Source organism: Sorex araneus, chromosome 6 (genome assembly GCF_027595985.1).
Source record: "Sorex araneus isolate mSorAra2 chromosome 6, mSorAra2.pri, whole genome shotgun sequence".
Taxonomy (NCBI): domain Eukaryota; kingdom Metazoa; phylum Chordata; class Mammalia; order Eulipotyphla; family Soricidae; genus Sorex; species Sorex araneus.
In genome coordinates this window covers 122910170-122923029 of record NC_073307.1, presented here as the reverse complement: position 1 = coordinate 122923029, position 12860 = coordinate 122910170, and the positions used below count along the sequence as shown (strand labels likewise).

Here is a 12860-nt window from a genome sequence, read left to right as displayed (position 1 = left end):
TCGAGGGGGGGCGGGATGGGGAGGTTATTTTACTGATTGCCCAGAGATGAATTTCTATGAATATTTATTGATTTATTTTCCCGGCTCAGCGGGGGGGTTGCAAATAAATTTAGTGCGTTCTTTAAATAATTCCTTTTCTATGAGGCAAGATGTCATCTGAAACTTCTAAATAGGCATTTAATTAGCCCGGGTGTTGCTTCGGAACAAAAACTCCCGGCGAGAGCTTGGAGGACGCACTGTATTGCAAAGAGGCGGTCGATATGCAGAATTGATGCGCGCCAGCCTTTGTTGCCAGCCCATTGTGCCGGGCCATGCTTATGAAGACTAATCCAATCATAAATTGCACCCCTGCGCCAATCAGCGCGCTCAGAGCCTCCGGCGAATGCAGCTCGAGTGGAGAACTTTGTTGAACTTCATTGTCAGAGCTGTCACTTTTCAAAGCGCTTTAACGGGCGGGCCCCTATAAAACCATCACCTCGACGGGAGGACCACGGAAGACTCGCAGACGCCCAAGTGGAATCTTGGCGACGTTTTGCTAAAGCCCAGAAGAGAGGGCGCCGCGGGGGCCTGCGGGGCGGAATCCAGGCATTCACCCTCCGGCCCGAGGAAGAAGGGTTATTCCGCCCTGCCCCGCGCTTACCATGATGTTCCCGGGCCTCCTCAAGCCCCCCGCCGGGTACCCCAGCCTCCTGCGCCCCACTCCCACCTTAACGCTGCCCCAGTCCCTGCAGTCGGCATTTTCCGGCCACTCGAGCTTCCTAGTGGAAGATCTCATCCGCATCAGTCGTCCCCCTGCGTACCTGCCCCGCAGCGTTCCCCCGGCCGGCATGTCGCCGCCCAGACCCGGGCCCCCCTCGACCCTCCCCGACTCCGGCGCCTCCGATCTAGGCTCCCCGTGTGCGGGCAGCCGGCGGGGCGCCTCTCCGCAGACGTCCGTCTCCCCAGCCAGCGAGCCCACCTTTCTGAAGTTTGGGGTGAACGCTATTCTTTCCTCGGCTCCCAGAACCGGTAAGTGAGCGCACCATGCAGAGGGCAGGGCCACCTGTGGGGTCTTTCTGGCCTCGGTTTCCCCTACGGAACCCTGGAATGAATTTGCGCGCCCATGCGCACACGAACAAACGCCCCCTTCCCCCTCATCCCAGACCCCTACGTCGGAGAGCGGGAGGTTTGGCTGCAGGGGGCCGGGCGCCCGCATCTGTGCCCTGGTGCATCTGGTGTCCGTATTTCTTTTTATTTATTGGGAAGGGATGTCCGGGCCATACCTGGCTGTGCTCGGGGCTTATATACCCCTGGCTCTGTGCTCCGGGATCATTCCTAGAGAACCACATGCCTTGTTGGGGATCAAACTGGGTTGACCACGTGCAAGGCAAGAAGAGCCTTAACCACTGTCCTATCTCTCCCGCCCCGGAAGTCCGTTTTTTGCAAAACGCAAGACGCTATCATGAATAGCTTTGCGAATATGATGGGTCTGCAAATCTTATCCCCTCCCCCAGTCCTGTTATCTCCACGGTGCCTAAAATGGTGCCTGGAAGACCGACTAGTTGGAATAAACTTGAAGGAAGGTGTGCTAGTTTAGTTGATGTGAGACTTAGTGCATGGGGGGAGATAACTTTGGAAGCCAGCTGGGGGTTAATCAATCATACCTTGTGCTCATTGTGCGGTTCAATAATCCTAATCCTTTCTCTTTCCCTCGCCCCCTCCTTCTAGAAACGCCCCCTGCCTTGCTGCAGAGCGTCCCTCCCAAGACCTTCGCCTTTCCCTACTTTGAAGGCTCCTTCCAGCCCTTCATCAGATCTTCTTATTTCCCAGGTAGGTCTCCGCCCTTCCCCCTACCTTGGGGGTGGCGGGGCGGCGCCCCAGCTCCAGCCCCCGCCTCTCGCCGCCCCGAAGTCATATTTCTCCGTCCACCTCTCGGGGTTACGCTCTGGTTCAGAGGTTGCGAGGCGTACAACATTCACGAATCCGTCGCGCCAATTTGATGCCCTATTTAGCACAAGCGGTGACTGCTTGACACTTTGCACCAATTCCCTGCTCTACAAATTAGCAGGAATTGTCATGGTCCCAATTTGAGGCGGTTCCCTTCCCGGCGAGGAGCTGTTGGCATCCCTTCACGCCGGCGTTTTCCCACAGAGTCAGCGCGCTGGGCCACGATTCCCCACAAAGGTTTCAGCACCATGACCAATTGGTCAGCTCCTCCGGGCAGCCACACACAGACCGGCCCTCGGCCGGGAGACACCTACCAGCCGGGGCTAATTTCTCTTTAAGATCCATTCAGGGCTTCAGGCTTTTCACAAGACCACATGGGGTGCCCTCTTGTGTGGGATGCCTGGGGTCGTCCAGGAGGAGGGGACTAGATCCACCCACAACTCCAACCTGATTTCCCAACATACGCTCCCTTATCTTTTAAAGACGGTTGAGCTACTTAGCCCACAATTGGGTGCCGGACTAAAGGAGGAACCGCTTTAAAAGGTTCCAGGCTTTCACCCTGGAATCACATCGGTACCTCAAACAATGAGGCAAAAACTTCTGCAACTCAGATCCAAACTCAGAAGATGGAGGAGCCCCAGTACAGAGGAGAGAGAATGGGCAGGGAAAATGGGGGGGGGGATGGTGAAACTGCCACAGAACCACAAAATATCAGGGAAGAAACATGCAATTGATTTTTGAAAGGGGGAAAGGGAATTCACTCACCGCCCCTCCCCAACACACACACCATTCACCCCTCTGGTGATAATGGAATTTGCTTCCTTTCTCCCTCATCTCAATGCGCGAACAAAAACAACCCAAGCTTTATAAATAGCTTTTCATGTCCATTTAATGAAAATGATTCGGGGAAGAGAAGCCTCCGCCATCAGTATTCTCCCAATGGTCTTGGCCTGCAGTTGTGTTTAGTTTGAAAGTGTAAATCTCTTTTGTCCCAGTAATATATGGCTTTCGCTGCTTGTCCTCAGTCTTTTTCTGTTAGTTCATTACTACACAATTACCATTCACGCTTCATTAGAGTCTCTGTTTCTTTGTTTTTTTTTTCCCTCCCTTAAAGCGAAACTCTCGCTGTTTTTATCATACCAATACCCATTGGGAAGCGGTCAATGTGCTAATTAGCTGCCACTTTTCATGTATTCGGCTGAATTCTTCGTTTCTGTGGGGGGAGGGGAGAAAAGATGAATATAAAAAAAAAGATGAATACTGATGGGAGTTTTTAAAAATCCAGAGGATTTTCTCTATCAGATCGAAAAAGCGGCCTCATTTTCATCCAAAGAATGCAAAAGCCCCCACCGTGTTACAAAAGTTTAAGAGAAGAAACCTACTGACCTCGGGGGGATATTTTATTATTTATTTATTTATTTGTATCATCCCCCCTGCTCCTTGCTCTTTCAGAGCACAGACACAGGTTTGCTTCTCTGAAACTGTTGCATGAAAAAACAAAATAAGTTCTTGTGGAGACTTTTTTTTTCTTCTGTTTCCCGGGTTTTACCTAATCCGAGTTTGCACGGTTGAGAGGGGAAGCTATTAGGGCGGAAAGCGCCTTTCACTCTCATAGGTTTGTAGGTTTGTGGCTTATTCTCCAGGGGAAGAAAAAAGGAGCGCTTTAAAGAGATGAAGGGATCAGAGAGAGAAAGACCCCTCCCCCACACACACCCCCAAGGAAGGCAGGACAGAAGGGGCGCCCCCCCCACCTTCCGGGGCTGGACTGGATGTGGAGCGGGGGTGCGGGGGGGAGCAGACACCACCACTCACTCGCGACCTCCACATTCCCGGTCCGCAGCATCCTCCAGCGTGGTGCCCATCCCCGGTACCTTCTCCTGGCCGCTGGCAGCTCGCGGCAAGCCTCGCAGGGGCATGCTGCGCCGGGCTGTATTCTCCGACGTGCAGCGCAAGGCGTTGGAGAAGATGTTCCAGAAGCAGAAGTACATCAGCAAGCCCGACCGCAAGAAGCTGGCGGCCAAGTTGGGCCTGAAAGACTCACAGGTGAGGCCCCAAATCCCTTGCGCCATCCTTCAGGGAGGCTCACCTGAAGCCTCTCAGGTTCCGGTGTATAGATGAGGGGAGTGTAAAGCCCGCGCTGGGAAGGAGCGCTCGAGCCTGCCCTTCTAACGGCCCGCTTCGTTCCCCGCCCCATCAATAAATCGGGGATCTGCGCCCCCAAACCCAACTGCCAGACTCCAGAGAGTCCCCAGTCTCAGCACCCAGCACGCTCCCGAGCTGGCGCTGGTCCATGGGCGTTCAGCCCTGTTCCTTCTTCCCTCTTCTCTGCCCAGGTGAAAATCTGGTTCCAGAATCGACGCATGAAGTGGCGCAACTCCAAGGAGCGCGAACTTCTGTCCAGTGGGGGCTGCCGCGAGCAGACCCTTCCCACCAAACTCAACCCGCACCCTGACCTCAGCGACGTGGGCCAGAAGGGCCCTGGAGACGACGAGGAGGAAGAGGAGGGTCGGGGCAGCCCGCGCCACCGCCTGGCTTACCACGCGTCCCCGGACCCTCGGCACCTCCCGGATCCCCGGCTCGAGGGGGTGCTGCCCCCTTCCCCCGCGCACTCGAGTAGTCCCGGCAAACCTTCGGACTTCTCCGACTCTGAGGAGGAGGAGGACGACGGCGAGGACGAGGAGATAACTGTGTCCTAAGGGGTGCTGGCTGCTGCCGGGCGTTTGGAAACGTAGTAGTGGGACCCATTCTGCGCGCGCGCGCGCTGTGGCCTCCCGCATCTGCAAGGGACGCTGCCAAGCGCTCAGGCGCCTTCCGTGGCCCCAGATGATATTTCCTCCCCCAACCCCGCCAGCCAACAACCTTCTCGGCTTAAGTTAAATGCAGGTCCAGGTCCCAGCCTTAAGTTTTTCACAGGGGCTACCACCATTTCCTTAATTGCTCGCTAATGAAAACGTGGGGGGGGGGCGAGGGGAGTGTTTCTCTAGGAACCGCGCTGAGAAATGAGCCAAGCGCTGCCCACCCATAGCACTGACAACTCAATGGCAAGGGCCTTTCCTGGGGAAGGGATTCAAACCATAGTCCTAGCCCCTTCCATCCCTTTATAGCCTGGGTAGCAAAGCCCCTAACCTAGCTCCGGGGACATCAGTACCCCAGTTCATCTGGAGCAATGCCCTTAGAAAACTCAAGAATTTGAGGGAATTACATATATGTGTGTGTGTATATATATGCATATATATACACACATATATATCTATGTTTCTCTTCTAAGGCACAAGGGAGTATGATTTTTTTTGTCACGTTGCAGAAGTGAGTCGAAGTTGGAAGAAATTCTGTATGTTTGTGTATAAGTGGTTTCTCTGCAGTTTCTGCACCCGTAGCCTACACGCCTCGCACTCTGTCTCATGCCCTCCCTTGACTTTTGGGCCAGTTTCACTGAGCTGCAAAGCTCCTGAGTGCCGGGAGTGATAATGAACAGAGACCCACAAACATCTTTGATATTTTTTTCTTTTCGTTGAACTTTGCTGTCTTTGCACAGCTTTTATGAACTGTACACTATTTTGTACACATGTTTTGTATGGATATTTTATACCAAGGTTATTGTGAATGACTATAAAATACTGACTAGCTTTCCTTTGCTTTATTTTTGGCAATGAATTTTAAATTTTTAAAAGGTAGCTTTTTGAGTGCATAACTTATAAAGAAAGACTTATTTTGTATTTTTACCCTGTACATATTTTTATATATGTGTATATGTATTAAATGAGCAAATGCCAAATAAAAAGTAGACTGGACACAATGGTCAGGTGATGCTGTTCACTCACAGAATATTCGTGCAGAAAGAAACAATTCCGTCCGAGGGCTGCTGAATTGTATACAGAACAAGCTGAAGTTCAAGAGATGAGGCCACACATTTAAAACCACCCAGTTCATTGGTGTCCACATTAGAACTAGAAACCTTTAACTTTGTCTCTCAGGCCAGTGTCTCTTCTGTCGCCTTGCCCCCATAAAACAACTCATGGTTACAAGTAAAGCAGTACCAATAAACTGGTACCAACCAGATGAGTCTACACTAATCCTTCTCATCTCTCAGACCTGAAATAATGGGCTAAAAGAAGTCAGTAGTAGATAAGGTGCTTCAAATTTGCAATTGTGTTTCTTTCCCTTTGTAAAGGCATATTTCTAAGTTCTAAAGAAACTCAAAGTTGCTCGACTCTGGGTATGAAGTGGTTTTATTTGGTATGTCATCTCTCTACACCTGACTTGAGAGTCCAACTATAGACTTTGGAGCCCCCAGTAAAACAAAAGTTCTCTAAAATAAATTACCTTGATGATCAAGGGTGTAGAAAGTGTGCTGTGCATCGCATGAATGAGGCCCTGGGTCTGATTCCTGTAGCTTAGCTGAAAACTTAATTTTGGAAAGAAAAAAACAAAGATAGTAAAACTTACAGAAGTTGGAAATAAAGATTTCAAATTAGTTACAGGTTTTTTTTTAATGTCATTTGTTTTATGTTAACATTAAAATGGTTGCATGGGTAGGACACTTGCTTGCATGTGGTAGACCCAGGTTTAATCCCCAGCATTCCATATGGTCCCCAGCATCCTCTAGAACACCATTGGGTATGGCCCAAAAAACGAAAAACAACAACAAAGTGTGGTGCAGTATTTCTGTAAAGTATTTTAAACCCTCGGCTAATGAATAAGATTAGATTAAAAAGACAAGAAAAGTGGCTGCAGTAACTCCTCCCTCTAACAGAACTCTTAGCTCCTTTACACATCTTCTTTGCATTCATTTATCATGTGATACACTTTGACCAATGGGGCATTAGTAAATGTGAACCAGAGACTTGGGACATGCCTCAGTACCAAGGGGCGCTGAGAAGCCTCAGTCAATAGCAGGACAGACACCCAGACACACAGGTGAGATCACCCCCCTCCCCCACCCCTCCCACCTCCCATTATCCAACTACCAGCTGACCTCAGAGCTGTGAGACAGTGAAGGATCAGCTGAGATAGTTCTGACCAGCAGAACTGAGAGCAAAGAAAACAGCTTTGTCTTGTTTTAGTACCTTAAGTGATAAAAGTTATTCGGTTAGAGTCTGTAAAATGAAATAAAATACATCGTAATTTTATTTTATTTTTATTTTTATTTTTTGCTTTTTGGGTCACACCCGGCGATGCACAGGGGCCACTCCTGGCTCTGCACTCAGGAACCATTCCTGGCGGTGCTCAGGGGACCATATGGGATGCTGGGATTTGAACATGGGTTGGCCGCGTGCAGGGCAAACGCCCTACCCGTTATGCTATTGCTCCAGCCCCTACATCGTAAATATTTGAAAAAACAACAAAAAAATTAAAATCATCTCAATATTTTCACAGGAGATGGCTCAAGGGCTGGAGGGCATGCTTTGCAGGAGGGAGCCCAGGGCTTGGTTTCCTCTACTGCATGCTCCCCAGAACGCAGTTGAGAGTCTCTCTGAGTCTCAGCCTTGCTGAGTATGTCCCCCAACCCAGAAAAAAAATTAGCAGAAAATCACCTCAAATCCAAACATGAAAAGACACAAATCAAGAATTAAAGTATTTTATGGAGTTGTAGAAGAATTCTCTCTAATTAGAATCACACCATGAATTTACCCTTACAAAGTCCTATTGTAAGCATTATCCATTGTCACTTTATATTCCATAGTCTTCTATAGTTTATTCACTCTTAGATTATTGGATTTAAGATGGCTTCACTCCACTTATGATGGACTTACTGTAGCTTCCAAAATGTTACTACTAGGGTCAAAGAGATAGTAGGTCAGGTAGGGCTCTTGCCTTGCACATCCTCACACCCCATACGATCCTCTGAGTTCATTAGGAAGGATCCATGAGCATGATATTGGGGTAGGCCTTAAGGATCACTGGGTATAGCCCCAAAACAATACAAAACAAAAAGTCACTGTTGGGATGGAGAGACAGAACAGTGGGTAGGGCAGTCACCTTGCACATGGTTGATCTGGATTCAATCTTCAGAACTCTATATTGTCCTCTGAGCCCTGCCGGGAATAGGAGTAGACCCTAAGCACTGCTGGGTGTCGCCCCCAAACACATATAAAAAAAGTCAAGTCACTGTTATCAGTAGAGCTACAGACAATTTGTACAACTTTTTTTTCTTAGTCCTTGATCTGTATAGCACAGCGGGTAGGACGCTTGCCTGACACGCAGCCAACCTGGGTTTGATTCCTCCATCCCTCTCGAAGAGACTGGCAAGCTACCAAGAGCATCCCACCCACGCGAGCGGGGCAAGCTACCTGTGGTGTCTTTGATATGCCAAAACAGTAACAGCAAGCTTCACAATGGAGATGTTACTGTTACCTGTTTGGGCAAATTGATGACAGTTGTTCATCAAGAACAAAAAAAAGTCCTTGATCATTTTTTGTGGATAGGTTCCCAGAAGCAAAACATCTGGGAATGTAAATTTGTAGCAAAAGGTGGGGTGCTTTTATAGTGGTTGGTATCTGTGGCTAACATGCAGTCTTGGACAATCACACTTACACTCCAATTGAAATGTATGAAAAATGTCTGTTTCGTGGACTTCTTTTGTTTGGGGGCTACACCCAGTGATGCTCAAGCTCTTGCTTTACTCAACAGTATGATCCCTGAGTGCAGATCCAGAAGTAAGGCCTAAACCACCACTGGGTGTGGCCCAAAACCAAAATTAAGAAAATAAAGATATAGAAAGGAAAAGGAAAAAAGGAAAGAAAAAGAATGAATGAGAACCAATAGATTAAAAAAAAAGAATAGCTGTCAGAAGGAATAATGAATTTTACCAGCAACCTAGGAAATAAAGAACATTCGGTTTGAAATTTGGTAGGGCCTGTGCCCTTGAGCAATGGATCCTTGTCACAGTCACACAAGTTCACAGTGCTTATTCTCCTCACCCCAAATGACAGAAGAACATGTGACAAGCTTAAACTTCAGCAGCATGTGTTGCATTTGAAGCGTTGACATTTTCTTGTGTAAATTAATTATTTCAAAGGACATGAGTTGCCTTGTTGCTATAGTTCTGAATCCATCCCATCGCCCCATTGCTCCTGAGCTTGGTAAGTGGGTTTCACGGGACCCACATTCCCGCCTCGGCACATATGAAAGTGCCTGGCACAGTCTTGGCATTCAACTTAAGCTATTGCCTTCCTTTCGGACAGGAAACTCCGCTCTGAGTTATTCAGGCTACTTTCTTTCATCCTTGCAAGGATGTCCAAGGACACCCAATCCTGCAGTTCCTCCTCATTGTCAAAAACTACTAGTTTCCAGGTGAGGTCGAAGTCTGGGAGCACCTCTGTCTCATTTATTGTGACATTATTCAGAGTGAACAAAATATAATCACATCACTATTCACAATACTTTCCACCTCCCAAACGTCCTTAGATAATAAAGAAAATGGATCCATATATATAATAGAATATTATCTAACCTTTGTAAGAAAAGAAAAACCTGTCACAATGCTCAGTATGAAAAAACTTGAAGACATCATATTTGGGGAGACAAGCTAGTAATAAAAAAGACCAGGGGCTGGAGTGATAGCACAGTGGGGAGGGCATTTGCCTTGCATGCGGCTGACCTGGGTTCGATTCCCAGCATCTCATATGGTCCCCTGAGCACCAGGAGTAATTCGTGAGTGTAGAGCCAGAAGTAACCCCTGTGCATCGCCAGGTGTGACCCAAAAAGAAAGAAAGAAAGAAAGAAAGAAAAAGACCAACAGTACAGGATTGCATCTGTATGAGATATCTGAGAGATATTCTATCCCAGAGATGTCGAGTAGAGGTAAAGTTGCTGAGGACAAATACTGAGAGCAAATAGGAAGCAGCCATTCATTGGGTATAGAGCCTCAGGATAACCAGAGGAAGAGTTTAAGAGCTCTGTTATGTGACAGTGTGATAGAGTAAAAGCTTATTAAACTGAAAGTTGAAAAGGATAAAGTAGTAAATGTGTGTTTTTTTAACATTCTTTAAAATTTTTAATAGCAAGTTGGAAAAATAATTCACACATTAAAAAATTAAAAAAATTGACAATGGGCAGCATTATGGCAGACAAGTGGAAACAGTGACATAAGTTAAAGTATCATGGGGCCGGAGCGATAGCACAGTGGGTAGGGCATTTGCCTTGCACTCAGCTGACCCGGGTTCGATCCCCAGCATCCCATGTGGTCCCCCAAGCACTGCCAGGAGCAATTCCTGAGTGCAAAGCCAGAAGTAACCCCTGAGCATCGCTAGGTGTGACCCAAAAAGCAAAAAAAAAAAAAAAAAAGTTAAAGTATCATGAGAGAACGTAGATAGAACTCAAATCAAGACACATTATTTGATGTAGCAAATGCATTGTTTCCCATATTTTTTCCATAAATATCTAAATATGCTCAAGGCCACTCTCCACACGTTCCGACGAACCGCACGCATGAAGGGACCAGCAGAGGAACCCAGGTGTGCGGGAACCGGGGCTGAGATCTCCAAGCCTGCTTGAATTGGGACTGAGCCTTCTCCACCCAGACCCCCCATTTTCCAGTAGCTTGGCAGCCACACTCACAAAATGCCCCCGGTGCCATGTAATCCCACCAACGGCCAACATCCAGAGACTATAAGACCAAGCTCCCAGTCTAATAGCCTTGTTCTCCTTCTTGGAGAACCTGACAAGCTACCAAGAGCCTATTGCCCACACAGGAGAGCCTTGCAAGCTCCCCATGGTGTAGTCATATCTCAAATACAGTAAAAGATATACACATACCTCTCCGAGAGACCAGCAAGCTACCGAGAGTATCCTGCCCGCACAGAGCCTGGCAAGCTACCCATGGCATATTTGATATGCCAAAAACAGTAATGATAGGTCTCATTCCCTTGACCCCGAAAGGGCCTCCAATCGTTGGGAAAGACGAGTAAGAAGAGGCTGCTAAAATCTCTGTAATAGAGACGTTACTGGTGCCCGCTCGAGTAAATCAACGAACAATGGGATGATAGTAATACAGTGATACAGTGATCTAAAAGTAACAAAAGGGGCAGAGAGGTAGCTCAGTGGAAGAGTGTATGCTTCCTGGCACCATATAGCTATGTAGCCCTGCAGTGCTCAGGGGCCATTCCTGGCTTAGCGGTCCTTGGGGAGGGTCCCCCCTGCTGTGCTCAGGGAAATGTGCAGTTCTAGGGATTGATTTGGGGGCTTCTACAACTGAAACATGTGCTTCAGCTTTTTGAACTATTTCCCAGGCCCTGCAGATAAGATTGTAAGAAATTAATTTTTCTTTGGGGTGGTGTTGGAGTTGGGTCATCAGTGTTTCAGTGTTAAGGGTTTGTGTCCCTGATTGTGACCTGCCCAGCTGATAACTGTGGTGCCGGAATAGCTGTGCTGGAGATTGAGGTTGATGCAGTGGGTCAGATGGAGGACTCTGTGTAGACAAGGCAGGTGCTTGGCCCCTGAAACACATCCCTGGTCCTTCCTTATTTTAAACTAATGATAGGCCTCAAATGATAGGATGCTTCAATTGAAATTATAATGCCATCCAAATACGGTCTGTTGTATGAAGCAATACAAGGACAGGGCTGGAAAGACAGCTCGACGGCTGAGTGCGTGCTCTGCGTCAGGCTCTGGATTTGACCCCTGGCACTTCAAACAGTCTCTTGAACCAGGAGTCACCCTGACACCAGCAGCTGTGGTCCCGAAACAAAACCACTACAAAACTTACATGAGTAAGATCCGTAAAGACAAGGGAAAAAAGACATTTAAAAAATATTTCCTGGGTGGGAGCGATAGTTTGGTGGGTAGGGTGTTTGCTTTACACAAGGCTGACCCATCAATTGCCTGAGAATTGCCAGGAGTAATTCTGGAGTAGAGAGTGAAGAGTAATCCCTGAGCATTGCCTAGTATGGCCCAAAAATAAAATAATAAAAACAAAAACAAATTTCCTGGGGCTGGAGCAATAGTACAGCTGGTAGGGCATTTGCTTTGCACATATAGCTAACCCGGGCATCCCAAATGTTCTCCCGAGCCAGCCAGGAGTAATTCCTGAGCACAGAGCTAGGAGTAACTCCTCAGCATTACCGGGCATGGCCCCCAAAACAAAACAGAAATATTTTCTTCCTTATTGATAGTTGTAGCCATTTAGGCGGATGGAATTGGAGGTAATGGTATATTCCTCCTTTCCACAAGTTCCAGAACTCCCTGCTGTTATTGTCCTTTTGCTTTTGTTTGGGGACTGCCCTTGGCAATTTTTAGGGCTTACTCCTGGCTCTGCCCTCAGGGATCACTCCTGGCAGATCTCAGGGGACCATATGGGGTGCTCGGGATCAAGCCCAGATCTGTTGTGTGTGCGGTAAACCCACATACTATCTCTCCCATTCCCCACATTCTTTATATTTCTAGCCGAAATGCTGTGAGGATAAGATTTTAATTAAAGGAAAAATGAAATTCAATCCATTCTTTGGTCACCTGAAGCAACAAAAGTGCTTCTACCCAAGCTCAGTGGCGCCAATAAATCTATAATTTTTACCCACTCGCCTTTAGTCTCTTTCCATGGAACTTTTTAATGCAAACATCTTGTTTTAGCACTATGTTTAGAGTGTAATTAAAGGAGAATTATTTACCTTACACAAGCATCTCGCTTTTTGCAGCCCCGCGCAAGATCGACCCCGGAGGCAACTGAACCACTTTGGACACGAGCGGCGCCCCCAAAATGCCTCCAAACTGTGTGCTGGGAGCTTCTGGCCCAGGCGCTGCCAGCAGGGTATGCTCTTCTCTCTCTCAACTCTTTCTTTTTGAACGCAGCGAGGCTATAGCCGGTTTTTAGACTCTACAGGAAGCCCTGGATAGCCGATGGGCGGGACTCCCGGATCCGCCCTGTGCCGGCCGACATTTAAGCACAGAGCCATGTGGGGACGCTCCTTTGCGGCCCGCGCGAGATCGACCCCGGAGGC

At 48.0% G+C, this 12860-nt stretch overlaps 1 protein-coding gene across 1 annotated transcript; it reads left to right on the top strand.

Moving 5' to 3' along the window:
• Nucleotides 1-641: 641 nt before the first annotated feature.
• DBX1 (developing brain homeobox 1) lies at nt 642-4622 on the top strand. Its single transcript, XM_004607849.1, has 4 exons — nt 642-1008; nt 1708-1809; nt 3767-3969; nt 4260-4622. Exons 1-4 carry the CDS (start codon nt 642-644, stop codon nt 4620-4622), a joined length of 1035 nt encoding a protein of 344 aa, XP_004607906.1.
• The last annotated feature ends 8238 nt before the right edge of the window (nt 4623-12860 follow it).